The following is a 22,775-nucleotide window of genomic DNA, read 5'->3' as shown; positions in this document are numbered from 1 at the left end:
TAATTTTGGCGCATGAATTGATGATGTCACTCCAACCATTGTTAACACTGTGGGTTTGCATTTAGACTTGGACACTAGACCCAGCAGTATCATGTGACTTGGTATTAGACACTTAACTTGGTATTAGAATATGTTGTGTGGAGTACAACAAAGTTCAGTCCAAAACTAGAATCTGCCTGGTACATGGGCTATTGACTGATAACTTGATTCATCTGTGGTAATGCACATAATAAACCAGTTGTAACTGTTGTAGTATGAATTCAGTAATTAGTAAGATCCAAACATACTAATTACATGATCTTATATCTGATTGGCTGAGCTTGTTACCAATTTGGAAGCTTTGTTTCTGATCTGATTTTCATTGAATTTTAAATATGAGCCTAATTATCATCATGATCATTGGTGTGTTTGATAAATAGCAGATCCATGCATATTAATATGGTAGTCTAGCATATGACTGGCAGACGTTGCTGCCACTTTGGAGGTCAAAAATAAGTTGCATATTGAAGCAAGGGAAGTTACAACAGGGCTCTTCGAGTTTTGTGTTTTGAAGTGATTTCTTCCCATTCTAAAATGTAACAAAAATAATTGTAAAATATAGGATACATGAATTTAAGTAAAAACAGGTTTGAATACCTGTAATACCATTGACTGTTGCTAAGGCATAGCCAGTAGTTTTCTAGGTGGACAATACCCCAATCATATGATGAGAATTCATCCTCCTATTGATGTGAAACAGAAGACTTCAGAACCCTGGATCAACCCAGGGATGCACCATAGACTGTTGTCCATGCGTACTGCCCCCTCATTCTTTTACCAGCTGCATGGCTATAATGTCTACATTGTTTAGATTGAACATTTTACATTGCTTTGTAGCTTAACAAGTGAAATTACTATATCTGTTGTGTGCATATTCTTTGTATACATTTGGATAGAAAAAAAGACCTCAGGTGACTCAGATCTGTTGCAAGACCCTTCCCCATATCTGACAGACTTGTATCATAACTCTGCCTCTTGCCAGGGGGCTTGATACCATCACCAACAATAGGCCACAGGGATTGAAAGAGTACTGTTGACCTAGTGTTTCTCTATTATTTTAAGCTCTCAAGAGTTATTAGCATTTGCTCCATTCACGTTATGTATGGCTTGGCAATTTGGTTCTGCATTGTATAACTAAGGGTGGTCTCCAGTTTCACCTTCATCCATTTTATTGTTCATCATGAATCATTAACCAATATTGTGAATTGTTCGACATGTTGTAAAGTATGTTGCACACCATTTTTTACCTTCATATCACATAATTGGTTATTGAAAACAGGTTCTTTTTCCATGTTAGTTTTGGATAGCTTTTCTTGATTTTTTTCCATTTTTCATTAGCAGTTGTACCTACTGTTTTTTTTCCTCACTAACTTACTTCTCCCTCGCTTTCATTTAAGCTTGGCTGACTTACCTTTCTTTTTTTCCTGTACTGAGCTCTCGTACATTTTAAGCATTGTGAAAAATAGAGCAGTGAATAGTTTACAAATGTTCTACCTTGTATCCTTTGATTTTAGTGTTTGATTACCTGATTAGCCGATCAAGGGGAAATTAGATTAAATGTGTACAAATCTGAACTGCTTTGTTGTTGATTGATGCTGGCATGAACAGCATGCAAAAGTTTTGTTTTTTTTAATGGTCGAAGTCCACAAATCGGGGTGTATTTTGCAAGTAAGATTCTCTGACTTGGCATCAGTGAATCAGAGTTGCATTTTGGAAAAATAAATAAAAAATAACCAGAAATAATGATCACATGCACACACACACGCATTTTGTATACTTTGTTCATTGAGATTAACATAGCTACTGGTACTTGTTAATCAATATAAACAATGCATTGGTCCTAGAAACACTTAATAACGTATTTGGATACAAATGTTTTGTTTGGGACACTAAAAGTCACTTATGCAGGAGCCCTCCATATGCAAGCAATAGCTGGGCACCAAAACAAATGCTTGCCAGTCCTGCTTCAGCCACCTGCTGAGTGGAAACGTATTGCTCAGATGAACATTTTAGCTGTGCTGATAATTTCAGTGACAGAATTTTGTGGCTGAAAGACCTCAAGGTGTGCATGTTGTCATTATAAAAGGACATAAAAAAGAACAGATGCAGTAGCAGTGTGGCAAGTTTAATGAATTTGACTAGCTGCTGAGTGGTGGGAAAATGTGATATGTACAGTGACTGATTTTGGAGGCAGAAAGACCCAGAGATGTACATGTGGTCATTTATAAGAGTACATCAAATGAACAACTTTATCTTTCATTATTGTGTTCATTTCCAAATGTAGCCCAATAAGTAGTGCATGTGACCTGAAAATCAAGACACGTTGAGACTTAGACAAAATGCCATCTGCAAATTTGGATAAGTATTTTGGGGTTAAACAGCATATTGATGAAGATTGTAGCAAGATTTAGAAGAGATATAAAGTTGCTTGAAATAATTGTTCAGATGGAATAGTAGCCAAGTGTAACAAGATGTGTGATGCCTGACTTAGTGTTTGAAATAAGACCTTTCCAAGGACTGACAAAGTTTATTCTCACTCTGATGGACAAACAAGAGCTATATGTCAGTGGTGTGAAGAATTTGGAAAACCACTAGTGACAACCACTGGTTCTTCTCATCTGGACAAATAGCCATTTCATTTATGTTCAGTATGCTTCTGGGAGGGGACTGCAACTTTTGCTGGTGGGACTCATGTTTTTCCTAACGTAAGAGTAATGGACTCCTAGTTTTAAAATCCTATTGAGACCTCTGATACTATAATCTGGTGATAAAACATTAATGTTTAAACTTGTTTGTTTTGTTTGAGCCCTCTGAATAAAAAAAAGAAAGCATGTTATATTGTTTCCCTGTACACACATCAGTAAGGTCTCTAGTAGCTGTAATTTCCACCCACTGTATTAATTCAAGAAGTGAGATAAGTTAGGATAAAGAGAATAAGAAAAAGCACAAGGTATTCAAACAGTAATGCTGTCAATCACAACTGTTGAAAAATTTAAATTCTCTTGAAAGCACATTTTGTTTTATCCATGCATGTTAATGTAAAAGAACTACAAGCTTGTAGAATACTAAAACTATTGCTTGAAACACTATTGTTAACCCTTTGCTCCCCAGGTTTACTTTTCTACACCTTTACCTTTGCACACACACACACCCATCTATGCAAGACAAAGTTTTTACTTTTGCCTCCCCCCTTCTCTGCATTTCTTTGCTTTACACAGTGTATACTATGAATAGGTAACATCTTTCAATTAAATGTTGATTCACTGCATGGTAACCAAACACTGGTCAAAACTAATAAATCATCTTCTCTAACATCCAGTTTTAATGACGTGTTTCCTATTATTATACCATCTAAATCTAAATTTTACCAACAGATTATACGTAGAGGGGTTTTCCAAGGCCACATCCAAAATGGTGGTGTTAGCCAATGGTAATACCTCAGTTCGATGGAACTATTATGGCCTTTTCACATATGTAGGTTACTTATAAATGTAACGTTTTCCAAATATGAAACTGAAGTTTATATTATTAATATCAGTTCATAATGCCATTATGTTCTTGATGTTAAAAATCACATATTTAGAATGCATGGCAAATACGGCAGGTCTTCTTCCATACTTTGTTATGCATAATGGAGCTTTAAGGTGTTTAAAACATGAAATTTGCCTTAATTGTGGGACGTATAAAATAACAATACAAAATTAAGAATATGTGTTGTTGATTTTTCCATTCATTTCAGTATGCAAAGTTTCAATCAAAGTGTATCATATACAATACCGGAAGCAAAGTTTTGTATTTATGAAGGGAATTCCCTGATTTCATCATAACGATTTTGTCCTCGTTTGTTGATTACAGTGATTTGTCTGGAAGCAAAAATAATTCTTCTGGATTAAGTTCCGACAAAATATCTGATTTTATAAGTAATGATGCCATTTAAGATGATGGATCAATTTTTTTTTGCTATATCTCTACATTGAAATGTCATCAGACTCGAGTGACACATGATGATCAGCCAAATTGGTTTGAAGACATGCAAGATAATGGCACAAGTCCATTTACTCAGCAGTCAGGATCATCACATAAGTTACATGAAAACAGCTCCAGAACCATACCATTTCCATTTGTATTTTTCAATTGCAATTTTTTTAAAGATCATAACTAAAACAAATAAATTTGCAGCGGAACAACAGGCGTATCATGAAATCAGTGAAAGGAATTCTTTTACTTAAAATTGTGCATTGGAATTAGAAGTGCTCATTAACTTTTGGACAAAAAAACATTTTGGGAATTTTGAGAACTCATTCAAAGATATTCTGGATTAAATCATTATGATACTTAAAAGAATGTTGGTACAGGCAGAGTCAAGACTTGGTACATCAGCACATTCAAGCTTGAAATTCATTCGGAATGCCACTGGAATTTATTCAGAACGCCACTATATTTTAGACATGTACTAGAACCTTTAGGATGATTTGGGATTTAATTCTTAATACTGTAAGTTCCTCTTTAAGTTTCATTTGATAAATTTAAGAATTATTTGTTGAATGTTACTAAACTTGCTGGCTTTTTTGTTTTCTGTTACTTAGTTCACAACCATAGAGTCATAGTACAGCAATAGAGAGTGTGTATTTTCTATGTTAAAACATGCTAAGTAATCCAGATAAAATATTTTCTCAAAGGAATAAAATTAGCCCAGTAAACATGGTTCAGTTCTGGTAAACAGAGAGGGAATAAACGAGTTTAAAAAATCTCATAAGAAGCAATGAATCTAATTTTGTTTTAGTGTGAAACCAAGATTACTCATTTTTGTTGTGCCTTCTAGTCAGTGTATCATCTGCAGTTTCACTACATATTTGAATTTGCTTTCACAAGCTTACATTTGTCAGTTACCCAGGTGAGCGGTATGAAGCATGCATGGGTATCTTGTTTTAACAGTTTCAAACTGAACTTAATGGAACATTGAGAACTCTTTCAAAGATGACCGTATTGCCAGTATACTAAAGGCAGCCTAGTGATATTACAACTACTGGGTATACTTATCATGGCAACTTTTGACTATCAATATAAATGTTTGACATTAATTTGCCATATCTAACTGCTCACAAGATTTTAATAAAATATTGGGTTATATTTTCATTGACAATCAGTTATTCACAACAGCACTTCTGTGATCCTGTGTTTCTAGACAATTATCAAAAAAAAATTTCAACTGCTGCAGTGAAATTTGTAGAAAGTACAATTAGTCCTTATGTATCCTCCAAAAATATGTGTACAGGGTTCGCACAGATTTGAAAAGTGCTTGAATTTTCAACTGCTGGATGACTAGTTCTTTTTTGGGGAAAAACCTCTTGAAAAGTGCTTGTTTTTAATGTCAGTGGGAAAAAGTCCAAAATGCTTGAAAATGAGCAAAATTCTTTAAAAAGTGCTTGAATTTTTAAGAAAATTAAAGACCTTTTTTTTAAACCTCTGGAAAAATTGTTGTACACGTCTGATCAACTGTATGCCTTTTACTTTCTTTGGCTTGGTCGGTAACTAAGGAAAGGGAGATTACTCACGATTTCCATTTAGCAGGATTGTGTGAATGGCAATATGGCGGCTTTCTATTTCTTACATTGAACATCATGGCCTTGGTTTCTACATGAAAATGTCACCATGGAAGCATGTTTTTAATCGTGAATGGAAAGGCTCCAATAAGTAGGTCAAGGAGACCAAGGACATACATAAAGCTTTGTGTTGTGTGTGCTACAAAGTCTTAGACATCAGGGCTATGGGTGAGAGTGCCCTTAAATCACACCGTATAGGTACAAAACACCAGGAAAGTGAAGCGTCATTGTCAACAATGTTCGTGTGCCAGAGACACTGACATTATATCTAAGACAGAGTTGAATTCCAATAAATTAATGATGGGATTGATGTTACCCCCACCCCCATCTGATGCAGCTTCAAACCACATAGTCAACATCTGCAAATATTTCCAACTTCCTTTCCAAGAACAATGTTCTGAAGTCAGAAATTTTATGGACATTTTGTACTGTGGTCACACGTGCATCCTACAATTCAAATGAACATATTGCTGATGCTTTTCATGCTATGTTCCCAGACAGTGCTCTGGCTGCAAAGTTTTCGTGTACAGAAAGGAAAACATCTTAACTTGTGTGTTTTTAGCATTGGGGAACACCATAAGAAATTAAGAAAAAAGCAGGCCAGATTAGATTATGAAATACTTGTGAAGAAAGCAGATGAACTGTCTTTAAAAGCAGAAAAGACACTGAAGTGGCAACTTCTTGCACAGGCCAATACTAATTGTAAAGGAGCTGAGGAGAAACTTGGAATGTATGATGGTCTTTGCAATAAGCAGGATGCTGAGATAAGGAGCTGAAGAGAAATTAAGTACAGAGGAAGAACTTGTTAATAAACTTTTTGTTAATTTGACTTTTTATTTATTGTACCTATGTTAGTGAACTTTATTGGGAGAGGAAAATGCAGTTACATGAGCCTCAAGTCAATCCAAATGTATATATCTATGGTGAGTTCAGATATAGAATATCAAAATAAAGTCCTTGAATTTTGTCATATTTTACCTGTATGAACCCTGTGTAAAATGCACCAATATACGTGCCCTCTGGCATTCTATGTGTGTTGTTGCATGTTTCCTGTTATTTCATATTCCACAATATACAAAGGGTTTGTGTGCTAATTTATTATTTGCAAATTTTGTCCCTGCAGAAAAATCCTAAACGAGCTGTCTTCACCTGTTTCTGTCTCAAAAATTGAGGAAGAATCAAACAGTAGCCAGAGTCAAGATGGTGATTCACAAGATGTTGCTACAAATTTGACAACAAACTCAGTCCATTATCAACAGACACCAGGTACAAGCTGTAATATTTTTTAAAGGGAAACGGATTAAATTGATTAATTTTTTGCACATGTAAAGCCGTTACCATTTGCCTGGCACTAATGTGAGTAGTAGAATACTATGTTGGGAGAATGTTTTGATTATGACTGTCTTGACTATAACTGTATTGCTGCTCTTACTTTGTTTATAATGCTTTATTGTGTGATTTTAGCTGAATAATAACCAGAACTAGGGCAGTAAAAAAGGAGCTAAGACATAACTGAAGAACATAAAATTACATTAGGTGAATATCTGTAGTTTTTGAATTACAATGAAACATTGATTAGCCATTCAGAAATTACCTGGAATTTTCAGTCATGCATACCAGTAGAATGTCCTCATGCCTTCAATTTGCTGTCTATACTGTAATAATTGTCAAACACACCATTGCGGAAGCTTGACATAAAGTACAGCCATCATAGAACAGGACATGATCCACATTGTCAATTTTAATTCAAAACATGCAGATCAGATCATAAAAATATGGTTTAAACATCAAGGATTATGATTATCAAACACTGTGTCACTGTGTGTTTTCCATGAGAAAGATTAATAAGAATTCAACCATGTAATCTATGTTTCAAATACTTTCATCTTGAGGTTTATTTCCATTTAGTAAGTTGCAATTTTCATACCTTTTTCCAAATCCTGCAGAAATATTGATTTTTGGACAATGTTTTAATTCCAACATCGATCATATTTCGTATTTAAAGCATTTATTTATCAAGACACGTCATTTTGTGACAAGATAAGATTGTTCTGACCTAGCCAGAGTTAATCCCCTCTTAAATTTCATGCCATTTTCATGGAGTAATATTATATTAAAATAATATACTCAGATTTTTTTCTTCTTCCCCCAAAGCTTGCATGTATATAAAGTATAATTTTTATAAGAGTCATGTGTTAAGCTATGGCACAATTACATACACTACATGCACTTATATGTACATGTAGTTTTGCATTACATTCTCTATGTGATGTTTATGTGTTGTTATTATTATTGTGTTTATGTAATCAGTAAAATATATATATATAAATTATAATTGGGCTATCAATTTTTAACATCCTTTTGAAGTAACAGTGATGCACTTTAAACAGCCTCAGTCATCTTCTGTCTTCATCACTTGTGTCTTGTGTTTTTTGTTGATTTCATCCACCACACGCTACTCTTTCTAACTTTCACTCATGAACAGGGTTAGTTCAGAAAGATATTTCAAAACTGTAGTATATATGTTGTTTATGTGTTAATGATATCAAGACAGAGTGCAAAAGAAGTTCACAGCTATATCTGCAAACTGAGTTGATGCCATGTTATAAGATATATTCATATACGTTTAAACTTAATCCTTGTCAGGACTTTAAAATATGGTGATTTTCCATGGGATATAATCTTTTTCTCCAGCACTCTTGATATATGGAGTGAAATGTCCCATCATAGTTCTGTGACAATTCCTGTCTCAATCATTTTGCCATTTGTGTGCATGTCCATCCATGCCCAAGATTAACCCTAGCTTCAGAATTTCTTACTTTCCTTTCCTTTCAGTAGCTCAAATATGTACTTGTATTTATCTAGCTAAATAAATGCCTTCATTGTTGATGATCATGGGCAGGCTCCACATGCAAGTCATGGCTGGCTTCTTTTTTATATTTGTTGGAGATATTTTTGATAACGTGTATCTCTTTGTTATAGATTGCATAGAGCATCATGATACTGAAATGAAATTTAAGTTTCATATAGTAGTATAGTCTGCACTTTACTGCTACAAAGTTAGAGGTTCATCCAATTATATTTTGCCTTCAGTTTGTATATGTATTATAAATCTGTTTTATTTCTTGCAGGCACAATTCAGATAAGTGCTGATGGTTCAGTTGCGCAAGGACTTCAGATGCTGACCATGACCAATGCCAGTCCAAACTCCACAACAGCTGTTACAGCTGGGGCCACAATTGTGCAGTACGCCACAGGACCTGATGGTCAACAGTTTTATATCCCAGGTAATGCTTGGCAAATTATGTAGAGAACCTTTTTTGTATGCAGCAGGGTATTTTAATTTGGTCATGTCCATCTGACCTAAGAAGCTCATTAGCAGAACTGCATTAAAAATACTTTTAAAAACACTCAACATAGATAAAAGTTGGAAGACATATCTGAATGCATGTGTACTTGACTTGCTTAGATTTATAGGCCATTACTGCAGTATTTCAATTTTCAACACATTTTCAAATTTTAAGACTTTGGCTTTTTGGTTGCAGTGGCAATTTGTATACAAAAACAGATATGGATCTGTCAGTGTATACATCATCCCTTAAAGAATGTTAAGATTTTTGTGCAAATAGTTTTTGAAGTCCCATAGTGTACATCATAATACTCCTGGAATTTGAAGGAGAGTGTTTTGAAAACATTTATTTAAAAAAATATATATAACAAATGATGAATTAAATGTTTCTTCTTTTTATTTCTTTAAGTAAAAGCTACATTGCTTTTAATGTTTATATCCATTTTTTCAAGTGGGAAGCACAGGAACAGTGCAGGCCTATCAGATAGCCACATCAGGTACCCTCCCACAAGGTGTTGTAATGGCCACAACAGGTGGTTCTATTGGAAGCCCACAACAGCTGGGAGAAGAAGCTGCAAGAAAAAGAGAGCTGAGGCTCCTCAAAAACAGGTCTGGCTTTCATAAGTAAATAAAACATGTCATTCAATTATATGTTGATGATAGCTGTTAGCTGTACAGGTCATAGACCAGAAGAGCTTATGAGATGGTCTTTCCTGCATTGTCCATATGTTTGTTAGCTGAGGTTTGTTATAGATACTCCTAAAGTGTTTGTAGGATTACCATGAAACTTTTACACACACGTTCCTCCAATGGTCTAGTTGGTCCTATATGGAAAAAACTGCTGAGACATCCAATAGGGCTGCCACATTGGCCATTTGGAAAATCTTTTTATTTTCACTTCTCCTGAATTGATGGTCATATCAGCATGGGGTTGTCCCTAAAATTTTTCTTATGATGTCTTGTTGATCCTAAATGAAAATGGTGATGATCTGATGTCCACTATGATCACCACATCAGCCATCTTGAAAAATCTTCTTTTATTGCTTCTCCTCTGAACAGAAAGTCTTATTGACATAAGGTTTGCACAGAAAGACTTTTTGTGATGTCTAATATGATTCACAGTGGCCAGCTTCAAATTGTTGTCACTACTTCTGAATGAATGGTCATATCAGCATAGGGTTTTCACTAAAAGACTTCTTACAACGTTTTGTTGATATTGAATTAAAATGGTGCTGATCTGGCATCCAGTATTTGGCCACCTAGAATATTTTTGTATTTGCTACTTCTCTTAAATGAAAAGTCGTTTTGACAGGGTGTTTTTATCAGACGAGTTCTTGTGTTGTCACGTTGGTCCTAAATGAAAATGACAAACCCTAAAAATGGCCACCATGGTGGCTATATTGAAAATATTGTCTCTACTCCTTATATGATGATATATGAACATGAGGTTTTCACCAGCAGACTTGTTATGATGACTAGTTGGTCTTAAATAAAAATTGTACTAGTTATACCTCCAATATGACCACTTCCCTGTTCAGATGATAATTATGATATGGGGTTTTCACCAAGAGACTTCTGTTCTTTGTCCTTAATGAAAATGTCACCAAGATAACATTTAATATATCCACCACAGCAGCTAATTTTAGAATTTTGTGATCAGTGAAGAGTATTGGTGATGAATTCAACATTTAGCAGTTAAAAGGAAGACATTTTTATCTTGAATTCATGGAAGTTCTTTTTGCCCAGTAGAGCATTAGAGCCTGTGAGAAATTCTTTGTTTTAACTTTAGTAAACCAAACTCGGCTATTAAAATACATTGAGAACAGTCAGGTATGTCCCTAATGTGATGAATTTGTATGCCCCTCTTCCACCAGTTTCTGTCCATTGAACTGCTTCGGTATGCTCTTCCAAGAAAGCTCACAAGGCCAATCTTACTGAAACCACTCAGCATAGACAAATACAATTTAATTGGCATAATTCTGTTTTTATGTAAGGACTAGGTTAGAATTTTACATGGAATAAATGATTTTTATATCATTTTTAAATAAATTTTATTTACCTTTTCTTGGTGGACTAATTCTTTTTTATGTGTGAATTTTGTTAGCATGACAATGAAAAACCTCTGGATCAAGGTAAATGAAGTTTGCTTGGTTTGTAGTATCAAGATGTTCATGATCAGACTAGATTTCATTCATGTTTGAAGGAGTCTTTGGATTTTTGTTAAGCACATGTTAGTGGGAACCAAGACATATCCATAACATTTCTGGCAGTGGTTATAGTGGCAGCTTTGACCACTTGTTATGGATTTGGTTACAGTTTTTCAGCAATGCTTTGAGTGTGGGCTGGACATGCAGCTGCTGTCTCTCCATTTCTGGTGTACATTTGGTAAAACATTTACACTGTTACTATTGCAATTGTGAAAATCCTATTAAAACTGAAAATGCAGTGCAGAAAACTCTGTAATGTGCTGGCATAATTTTGCCAAATATAATTACTGGGTGCAATTTTTCATGAAATGTGTGTGCTTTATTTTAAGCAAATGTGGATGTTTCTTGTTTTGCTCGTGTGCATTGCTGCCTTTGTTGACCACCGTGTCAGTCGGTTGAAGAGCTGTGATACTCCAGGAATGCTGAATTTTTTTGAACTACCATTAAGTTTCTTTAACTAAATTAATGTGTCTAATCACATTAGGCTAAATATTATATTCATTTCGTTAAAGAAGTTACAGCCTAGTTCATCCAATTTCATATTGCCTCAGGCACCGTCAGTCTTCAAAGAACTGGACTTGTGGTCAACAGAGTTTGAAAATGCAACAATTTGATTGTGCCTGAATTTACTTGATGAGGAAATAGGCATAAGACTATATGTATGTTTAAAGCAGTTAGTTATGCAACTGTGCCAATATAGGCTTCCAACTATGTGAGATACTTTTGAAAATGTGATCTTCAGTTTTCCAGCCAATGCTGTGGGAACAGAACTTGATAGCACCGATTGTTATGGCAGTAAGACATCACAAACACGTGTATCAACATCTTATATTGTCGGACTACCACCATGTTAAGCACCTAATATATGCTTTTTTGTTGATGAAATGGTACAGTTGGCATAAACCATTAATGATAGTAATGCTGGTTCATCACTGATGATCTTCAGCTGTATGTTGACTCAAACTTCCTTGTTTTATTTTCAAAGAAGTCTGTACTGGATGCTGTTGTTGGAGATTCTTCATTTCAGTTGTGGTTTAATATGATGGCAAAGTTTAAACATTCAGTACTGGTCCAAAACTTAAGGATGAACAAGTATATATAATAGTACAGAAAACTGAGTCCATAATTCCATATATGTCTGTATGATTTGAAAAGTAAATTTTTTGTCTTCTTTTCCATCTAGGGAGGCAGCAAAGGAATGTAGGCGGAAGAAAAAGGAATATGTCAAATGTTTGGAAAACAGAGTGGCTGTGTTAGAAAATCAGAATAAAACACTCATTGAAGAACTAAAAGCATTGAAAGAGCTATACTGCCAAAAGGAAGGATAGAGACCTTTTACTTTTAATGTTGGATCAACAGTGAAATTCTTATTCTTCATCCATGTACAGAGGAAGTGCAAAACTATTAAGGATGAACATAAAGTTATGATTGATGTTTGATAAACGGAGTTTCTTTGTTAAGATTATGGTGGTTATTGAATACTTGAGAGCTTTTAAGGAGCTATGCAACCAAAATAAAGGTTAAGGTTATGGAAGCTCAGATTCTGTGCAAGTTAGACAATGTGTATATTCAAGGGTTATTAAGGATTGAGTAAGAGTGCTGTATTTTTATTAAATCCATTCTTACTCGCATCTATTCTCACTTTGAAGCCATATGTTTAGTACATGGAATACAGAGTGGTTGTGTATTTAAACTCTGCAAAATGTAGTCTGCAACATTGAGTCGCAAATCTACATGTTTAACAGGTTATGTCTAAGAAAGATTTCAGGTTGTTAAGAACTCTGAAAATCTTTTATATGTACTTAAAAGCATATGAAGGCTATTAGTTTTTTTATACAAAAATTGTATTTCCTTCATTTTTCTGAGTATGAAGGAAGTCTCAAATGGAGAGATGTATCTGTGTTTGAAAATGAAAATTTAATGGCTATGCACCAAGAAGTATATGTAGATACCATATGATTCTTAATAAGGCAAACTGCAGTTTGTGTTTGTCGGAAAACTGATTTGAAACTGCATATATCATTGTACTTAAAAGTATGTAGTTACAGTTGCACTTGTTAGGCACTATGTCACATAGTCAGGTAACCAGTCATTCATATGCAAAAATGGTGGACAGCAAAGCATGGAAACAGTGTAGAGCATGCTCATTTGTCACAAAGAAATAAGTAAACATGAACTATTGCTCGCAGAGATGAAATTTTGTTTGAGGCTCCTAATTTGTGTGCCACACAGTAACAGTGGTGTAGGCATACCCTTGTCTATGTAGGATCATCTGTCACACCTTAGTTTATTTTTCCATTTTGGTAATTTCTCGTACTTTCGTGGAGCATCTAAGTTCTGTAAACATATTTCTAGTTTAAAAAATTATTTACTCCAACTATGATCATCACATCATACTTTTGACAACCTGTGCATTAACACTGCATTATTTGGTAATGATCAAAGAACAAAACCATTTATTCTTGAAAAAGAATTAGTGCAATTCTGGATATTTATGATTTTTCTGTTGCTGTTTTTTTCTTCTCAGTCTAGTAACTCTGGGATGGGTTGTCAGTGTGTCAGTTACAAACATGTGCTTCCTTATATACATCACAAAGAATGTTTTGTTATAGGATGTGCAATAGCTGAGTCACATTACTTTTCTAAACATGCTAAAAAAATCACTGCTATTTGTAATCGGAACAAATGTGGCTACATATATATTAGCCTGTGCGTTTAGACATTTCTACAAAGGTTACTTACATTAATATCTTTCTGTTGGATATTCATCTGAGTTACCTTTTTTCTTGCCACTGGGGACTCGGGGATGTAGAATATGCTTAGTGCACCCTGCTGCATATCATGGAAACTAGTGGAGGCAAGAACTGTGATGTCTTTGTGTTTTGTATGCCTGATTAATGATCAAAATGGTGCAGGATTAAATCCTACCTTTGGAAAAGATGGTTGACTACCATGGTGTGTTCTTAGATGAGGCAATTCACTTCAGTTTTTTTTGTTCTAGGGTTTAACGCCATTTTTTCAGCACAAGATAGGCTATACATGGTGGCCAGTATAACTGGTGGAGGAAGAACCCTGGAAAATCCAGGGAAGAACCACCAACCCATGAGAAGTTATTGGTAGGCTTTACCACATACCCATGCTAGCTTGAGCCTTGGACTCGAACCCATGCAGACAGAGGTGAGATGGCAGTGCTCTGTAACAGATTCACTTCAGTAGTTTTGGCATTAAATAATCCTAATTGTGTTGATGTGATGTAAAACAGTAAACAAACCAAACCTAATTTCTTTGCATTCAACTTTTATTGCATCTCAGACTAAACTAACTTTTTTTCTCATTGGTCAATGACTGTCCAGTATAATCCCATATTGGGCAATTACCTGCATAATACAGAAACATGCCAAGGGCAAATATAGTGTTACTTGGAGTGCCATGATGTCACAAGTATATAATAAACAACTACCACAGGTTCTGATGTGGAACCAGTTGGATAGCTTGTTGTGCTCACGTGTTGGAATTCTTATTTTTAATACAAAATCAAACTGAATTAAAAGTAAGATGTTTCTGACAGTGATGAAATGTAGAAAGAAGAGTCAAATTCCAATACTTACAAAAAATTTCAAGTGAATATAAAGGCATACATATGCATTGATGAACTCAATAAGAATGATTCTCTTAGTCTGGATCTGAGGTCTTTGATGGGATAAATTTGTTAGTAGCTTGTTACTGACCCCAAAATTTATATTTTAGGTCACATGGCTAATGGTATGCAGTCAGAATTTTCATGTGGTTTACCAAAATACCAAAATACTAAATTTCCATATGTATGCCTTGAAGTAAATAATATTGATGTAGAACTGCTGCTGCTTATTGCTGGGGCAAATCAGAGTCTACTTTGATCCTTCTTACCATTATATCATTTGAAATGATCAGGTGTATGTTGTGCAGTGGTATTTTTAAACTCTGTCCAAATATAGTCTTGCACATTTCTTTGAGCAGTAACTTCATTGTGCATGATGTATACATGTTGGGGTTGGTTTATGAATTGAAAGGGTGGGTTGCAAACATTTTGATGTACAAAGTTGTCAGCTGATCAGCAGCATATGCCTATGTTCTATTAAGATGAGGCCATTTTTGAGAAGTTCATGGTTTCATGCACTATTCTGTCTGATTATAAATACAAAACTGATTGCCAAACTCATTCAGAAAGGTATTGGACAGAGTTGAATGTGAAGTAGACACACTGGTAGCTACAGTATGTAGAAATAGAAGTACACAGTAATTTAAGTTGTCTGTCTTAATGATTCATGCTTGTAAAATTTCTAGAGTATTGAACATTGGAAAAATATGTATATTTTTACATAGCTAAGGGTTCCTCCAATCCAGATTCAGTAAAGAAATGTATAGGTTGCTTTGCATTATACATAGTTGAAAAGTAAGCATAGAGTCAACAAAGCAGACATTCTTAAGGTAATAATTACTGTTCTGCATAATATTGAACTCTAAAGATTGCTGACATAAAAAAAATTAAAACTGTCTGGCTAAACATCAGAATTTGATAATTTTTTCATCAATACTCATTAATGTTTTTTAAATGTATAGAATTTCATTAATAATTATTATTTTTATTTTTTATATTTTTTATTTCAAAATATCTGTTATAGCTATTAAATATTTATGACAAAACAATGTTTTGAGGTCTGTCTGTTGAAAATTTCATAACAATATAACCTTTGTTGTAGTCATTACTATTTATTTCATAAAATCAGTTTCACTGTGTGCGTGTGTATTAGAATCCAATGAGTGAGGTAATGGGCCATTCATTTTCTTAGCCCCCACCCACACATACATTACAAAATATTCTCTTGTTAAGGTTCCACTTTTACTATGTATTTACATCAGACTGTTGAACTCCCTTACACTGGTATATATTCTACATATTTAAAATTTCCTGGCCAGCATAAATAATGAACTATTAATAAACTAAATGTTATATCTGTTATTCTGTATATAGGATTTTATATATGACATGTAAATTAGTATTTGTTTTATAATCCTGACTTTCAACAAGCAAGCATTATACAAGATTTTGCCTGTTTAAACATTCATGTCCATGCTCCCTTTTAGAGCTGTAACTTCTGTTTTAACGAACTATTAAAGGAAACTTGCTGGGCAAATAAAAGTTTGTATAGAGGTGTATCACATACCAAAGTTTAGGTACTATGAAAGAGTTTCTGTATTTCATTCATCATCACTCGTATACTGTATACAGACTTCTAAATATATTGAGACCAAAATGCAGTCCAAGTGCACATTAAATGAAGGTGAACACTTGAAAAAACCTACATAACTGTGACCTACTTTCCTGGGTTATACCACATTGCTTGCAAGTAGAAAAAAAAAGTCACCTGACATTAATTCTGATTCTTTTTCACTTTATGCCTACAAACCTGCAATTTGGATATTTTTCATGTCTCAAACTAGGGAAGAGAAGCAGGATTTTTTTTGTGTGCTACTGCTGACAACTTTAGTTTTCTGAAATATTTGTTTTGAATTCAATATTTGCTATTACATGTTGGTAGAAATTTTAGATGAAATGTACATTAGAACCTGTATTTATCAAAACATGTATGCCAGTTGAATGGCTGTAAACAAGGGTAACTTTCATCTTCAGTTTGGACAATTCCCCATTTAAAATGATATTGCTTGGTCATATTATTTAGCAGTAACCAAAAACCATGGTAGTTGAACTTTGCTCTTTTTTTCTTACATCTCTTGTCTATGAAATTCTGTTTCGTAGTTTTAAAAAAAAAGATCATGTCTGGTATTTAAAGAAATTTCTCAGTATAAACTGCCTGAGAATTTGTATCTACATGTTTTAAAATCTCTTTTCAGATGCCATTGTTTTTGCCACAAAATTAAGTTTGAATGCAAATCATTTAGGACCAAGATCCTGTACAACTATCCAAAAGTTTTTCTTATACCCCGACCTGTATAAAAGTTGGAGTATATAAGAATTATTGTGCCCATCTGGCCATCCTTCTGTTTTTCCCACAATCTTATGAACGCAACTTGTCCACCAGTTTATGATGGATTACCTACCATGTAAATATTGTGGTTGTCACTTAAAGATATGCAATCAAAGCACAGTGGCCCTACACTTATAAGAGTGATGGATCTTTTTGACTTCAGCAAAATGCAGTTGACAACAAGATCTTCTTAGTGAGTCCCCATGAAACTTCTTGGTGAATGCAGCTAGTTCCAAAAGCTTTTAATGCATTACCATAAAACTTTTTAAATGTGATGTTCACCACGTGAACATGCACATATAAAAAAATCTTTGTTAGAGTTTTTGCACATTTTGATTTGTAGCTGAATCTCAAGTGTGTGATGGATTGCTTTGAAACTTGGTACATTGTCTGAAGATTTTTGTTACTCATATTACCCTATTTGTGCTGCAGCTGTGACAGAAATCTGTGAATGCAAATTTTCATGTAGTTTTTAGCACTTCTGGCATCTGAACATAGACTAAATTAACTTAAATGTTGATCTTTTCTCTGTCATCCATCTGTCACCTCACCTGTCTGCATGGGTTTGAGTCTCAGGCTTGGCTAACGTGGGTATGTGAAAAAGCCTGCCAGTAGCTTCACGTGGGTTGGTAGTTCTTCCTGGGGTTTTCCAGGGTTCTTCCTCAACCAGTTATACTGGCTGCCATGTATAGCCTATCTTGTGCTAAAAAATGGATTTAAACCCTACAACAACAAAAACAACAAGTTTATTATTGTTACTCTTAAACTTATGGGAGGATTGCTGTGAAATTTTTCTGTTACAGCTGTCCTTAATGGATGATCATATATCACTAAAAGACTTAATATGATGATGGGTTGGTCCAAAATGAAAATTTTGCCAAGCTGAGGTCCAATATGGCTGGCTTAGTTGCCATTTTGTTCTCACTACTCTTCCTGGATGGATAATTGTATCAACATGATTTCTTTTTACCAAAAGATTTTTATGTGATCTCTAGTTGATCATAAATTAAAATGGTGCCTCTCAGACATCCAATATTGTCACCAAATTAACCTCTTGAAAATTCTGTTATCTCTACTGAATGGATGATCATATCAACATGGGGTTTTCAGTACAAATTCCTTTTGATGTCTGGTTGGTCCTGTATGAAAATGGCACACACTGGACATGCCATCTAGCATCCAATATGGCAACTACAGTGACCAGCTTGAAAATCTCGTTCTGATCCTGAAGCGATTGTTATATTGACATGGGGTTTTCACTAAAAGATTTATTATTGTGTCTAATTGCTCTTAAATGAAAATGACTCCCGTGGACAACAGCTGTTACCATTGTAGCAGCCAACATAAAAATATTGTTTAACACTGCACCTGAATAGATGGTTACATGTGCAAAAGGTTGTCACTGAAATACTTACCTCTGCTTTGTACTAAATGGTACTGAAAATGCTGCCTATCTGACCTTTGGCATTCTGACCCAATCATGTTATTGCTAGGACTCCTAAATTAATGGTCATTGCAACATAGGGTTTTCAGCCTCCTCCCCCAAACTTATAATGGCATCTGCTTTGTCTGACATATGATAATGGTGACCATCTTGAAAATTGTATTATGGCTACTTCTAACTAGATGCCATAGCAGCTTGGGGTTTTGTACTTTTGAGATTGCTTGGACATGTTCAGTAATGTTATATCCATTCAAGGCCAATGGCTGTACAACAATCTGTACTACACTTACTCAGTTGAACATGTCAAGTCAAACTTAATACAATATTATTTTAACTAAATTTGGTATGTTGGAGATTTTAAAGAATATCAGAGATGGTTTCAGTACTTGGCATTGAAGAAATGGATCTGTCTTTCATCCCTGAAAATTATGTTTGGTCTGTAGAGCATCAGTCCCTTCAAAGAACTTTATTCATGGATTATGTTATGGTCAGCATCTGAAGATGCCCATATTGACAGATCTTTGTTACCATGATTTTTTGTGAAAGTTGTTGCTCTTTGAATTACAGGTGAATGCAATAATTTACAGAATTTTGTAAATGCAACTACTTTCAGTTTTCAGTTGTTTGTAGTAAAACGATACATATTATGGTCATCGTCAGAAAATATGCATGTCAACTAATCATTGTACTTGTACTGTTTTCAGAGGATTTAATCAATTTTGCTTGCTGTAGAATCATCTCCATCATGGGGCTAGGGTATGGATACCAGAGTGGTGGGAATATATTAAGTCAGCAAATCGTTTACCATTCCTTTCCTTTTTTCTTTAATGTCTTTGTTCAACTTTTCAGTTTGTCCTGACCGCCCCGGTGGCTTTGTGGTTAGAGTGTCTGCCTTGGATGCAGGAATTCATGGGTTCGAACCCTCACCAAGTCATACCAAAGACTTACAAAAATGGTACTAACAGCTGCCTTGCTAGACACTTAGCGTTAAGAGGTTAGTGTTAGGACTGGTTGGCCTGGTGTCAGGATAATATGACTGGGCAGTATATCATGCTACATGTCTGTGGCATGATGCCCCAGTGCTAGACATCACTATAAACTGCCACACTGCAGACATCATAGCAATATGACTGAAATATTGTTAGATCTATGTTAAAAATCCAAGTCACACACATGCTCAACTTGTCCAAGGAGCCAGCGAGGTTTGGTGGTGTCCTTGAACTGTGCACTTGACTCCAGTTGCCTTGGCACTGGATAAATTAACTTGTGCTACTGTGCCATGAACTTGGTCCCATAGTGACAAATAGTGTGAGCACACAATTTAACTCCCAATTTGAGTCTGCATTAATAAAAAATCTCATAATTATCATAATGTGTAAATTTGTATATGTGAAATTTTAGCAACATTGAGATACTGGTAGAATGATTTTCATTTTGGATTTTGGAGCTGAGTTCCCTTTTTTTGTTGTTGTTGAGGTTTCAGACATTTTTATTACTTAGAGTCTAGATAACCCCCCTCCCCATGCTACTCTTTGCATAACATGATATAGAATTTCAGTTACTAATGTTTATGTACCAAAGACTTACAAAAATGGTACTAACAGCGGCCTCGCTTGGCACTCAGCATTAAGAGGTTAGTGTTAAGACTGGTCGGCCTGATATCAGAATAACGTGACTGGGTGGGACATCATGCTACATGTCTGCGGCATGATGCCCCAGTGCTAGATATCACTATAAACTGCCACAATGCAGACATTGTAGCAATATGTTTGAAAAATTGTTAAAGCTACGTTAAAAATCCAAATCACATCACTAATGTGTATGAATAGTTTTGATGAAACTGGCCTGTGGACTACTGAGAGTACTTTTAAACATTCATTTCAAATTATTGTTCATTTTAAGTCAGCAGTCAAGAGAGATACAACTTTGAGGCAAATAATGCTCTGGGTTTACTGCCTTTTTTTTTTTTGTTTCCCCATTGTTTGCAGAGCAAGCATCTTGATTTGGTAATATCCATCCTGAGAAACGTGCTAGCAAGATTTTGCAGAAACCACTCGACACAAATTAGATTTTCATTCCATTACAGCCTATTTTGATTTTTTTAAAACACATTTCTGGACTCTTTTGACTTTGATCTTTGTGGATAAAAACTTTTACTAACGTGATTCAGCAAGAACCATTTTTGGCAGACATATTAAAGTTACTATGCATGTTTTTGAGCATGTGTGGTTTACCTGTTTAGTTTTTAGTGTTCTCACAAGCTTTCAATATTTTAACATTACTTTTGCCTTTTTTAGACTTTTCTTCTGCAGTGGGGGCATACACGTTTTCCATCTATGTATCTATGTTGTATCTATTTACTTTTGCTTAATTTGCTGCATCATTGTTGACTTGCAAAAGAAAATCAGACAAAATTTCATTTCATTTCCAAAAGATATAAAGATGTATATAAACTTACATGTACATTAATATAAAACTAAAGTGGTACAGTATATGTGCTAACTGCAAATGTTGAAAACTACTTGAGAATTTGTACATATTGTACATTTTTCTATGTAAATAAAATGATATGTGTATATCAGACTTTCGGAGTTTTGTACTAAGCCAATACTGTTACAGTTTAACTTACTCTAGATATGGTATCATTTGCTGTGATTTGAACATGTTGGTCAACTGGTGTAAATAATAAAGATCTTAAATTTTAGTCTTTTTTCCACCACAATAATAGTAAGGCCTTGTCATTGTTTCATTGTAAATCTGTCCATTTGATCAATATTTTCATTTAGGTCAGTTTTCAGGTACATATAATACAATTGGGTATCCATCAGCACATTTCTTGTTGAGTATAAATAATGTGGGGTTTAATATCTTATGATATGAAATCTACTGCAGGTCGTGTTTATTTTGCTGTTACAAGTTATTTCTTGGGTCTCTCGATGTCCATCCATTTATCTTGACCCTGTATTGTCTGTGAACTAAAGCATTGGCAATACATACTGGATATACTTTCTCCTTCAAATACGTTCCCCGATCACATTAATGTTAGGGATATAAGCCTGCTACCTCTCGAATACAGCTCTACTAAAAGACGAAAATTCGTCTTTTCTGTCTATCTCATAGACCAAAGGGCAATAACTCTTGCCCTTTACCTCCCCTTGCCACCGCCAGGTGTCACTAGTTTTTAAGCTTCGCTTGTACTGATAACACGTACATTATACAGCCAAACAATCCAAGCCATCTTAGTGTTAAATTGGACCATCCGAAGTTAAATTTGGATTTATTGCATTGGACAATCATTCTTCTACAGGTTGTATACATTGTTTTAACAATTTTTTTCAAAATTGAGTGACTTTGTCACCCTTTACGGATTTCGTCTACTGAAGACCATGTTACACACGCTATCGCTGAACTCGTGTTGTCAATTAAGAGTTAACGCGACACTGACTAATTTCGCTTACTCCGTTAGTAACGGTTGTGGTATTAGCGAATTAATAACATGCTGAATTGCTAATTTGTGCATTGTTTTCTTTTCTTGTGTCGTTTCAGTAGAAATGTCAACCAAATGCATGAAATGCAAAAAGTTCAAAGCAAAAGAAGACAACTATGACTCTTGCATTGTATGTACCAAGTGTACATCATCTATACCATGCAGCGTGTTTAATACTTGGACAGAGCAAATGTGGGCTGATGTAGTCCAGAAGGCAGCAAAAGGGAGGGATAGACGGAATAAGTCGAAGAAAGGTAGCATTGATGTCTTCAGTATACATCCGAAGACAGCCTCCATTGCGAGTCTTGTGGGGGACGTTGGGATCCCCCCTCCACCTAAAGTTTGTCGTTTGCAACCGTCGGCCACAGTAACATCAGCGGCAATGGAGGAAAATAATTTTGACAGGGTACAACAGTCCACCTTTGAACAGATGCGTCGTTTGGTCCAGGAAACGACGACGCAGCTATTGACATCAGGCCAGATATTACCCTTATTTCCCTCGCTTGCTTCCACAGCTTTTTCTGACTCTTTGATGGAATTTTCCCCCAATTTTAGGCTGCCCAGTGGGCGTAAGTCCCCCCGCATGTCCGAGCATGGCCTTAAGGCTTGTAAGTCAGGAC

At 35.1% G+C, this 22,775-nt stretch overlaps 1 protein-coding gene across 3 annotated transcripts in view; it reads left to right on the top strand.

The window, feature by feature from the left end:
* Positions 1 to 21,244, top strand: part of LOC149779387 (cAMP-responsive element modulator-like) — a 52,244-nt gene extending 31,000 nt beyond the window's left edge. For all 3 annotated transcript variants that reach the window (XM_089940036.1, XM_089940035.1, XM_089940034.1), the window contains exons 4-7: positions 6,766 to 6,908; positions 8,774 to 8,929; positions 9,444 to 9,600; positions 12,382 to 21,244. In XM_089940036.1, coding sequence (XP_089796162.1) covers positions 6,766 to 6,908; positions 8,774 to 8,929; positions 9,444 to 9,600; positions 12,382 to 12,526 — 601 coding nt within the window. In that variant the 3' untranslated portion in view covers positions 12,527 to 21,244. The remainder of the gene's footprint in view (positions 1 to 6,765; positions 6,909 to 8,773; positions 8,930 to 9,443; positions 9,601 to 12,381) is intronic.
* Positions 21,245 to 22,775: the final 1,531 nt, after the last annotated feature.

This window comes from Sinohyriopsis cumingii, chromosome 17 (genome assembly GCF_028554795.1).
Source record: "Sinohyriopsis cumingii isolate HCF-2022 chromosome 17, ASM2855479v2, whole genome shotgun sequence".
Classification (NCBI taxonomy): Eukaryota; Metazoa; Mollusca; class Bivalvia; order Unionida; family Unionidae; genus Sinohyriopsis; species Sinohyriopsis cumingii.
Note: the sequence above shows the minus strand (reverse complement) of the source record. Positions and strands in the feature narration are given on the sequence as shown.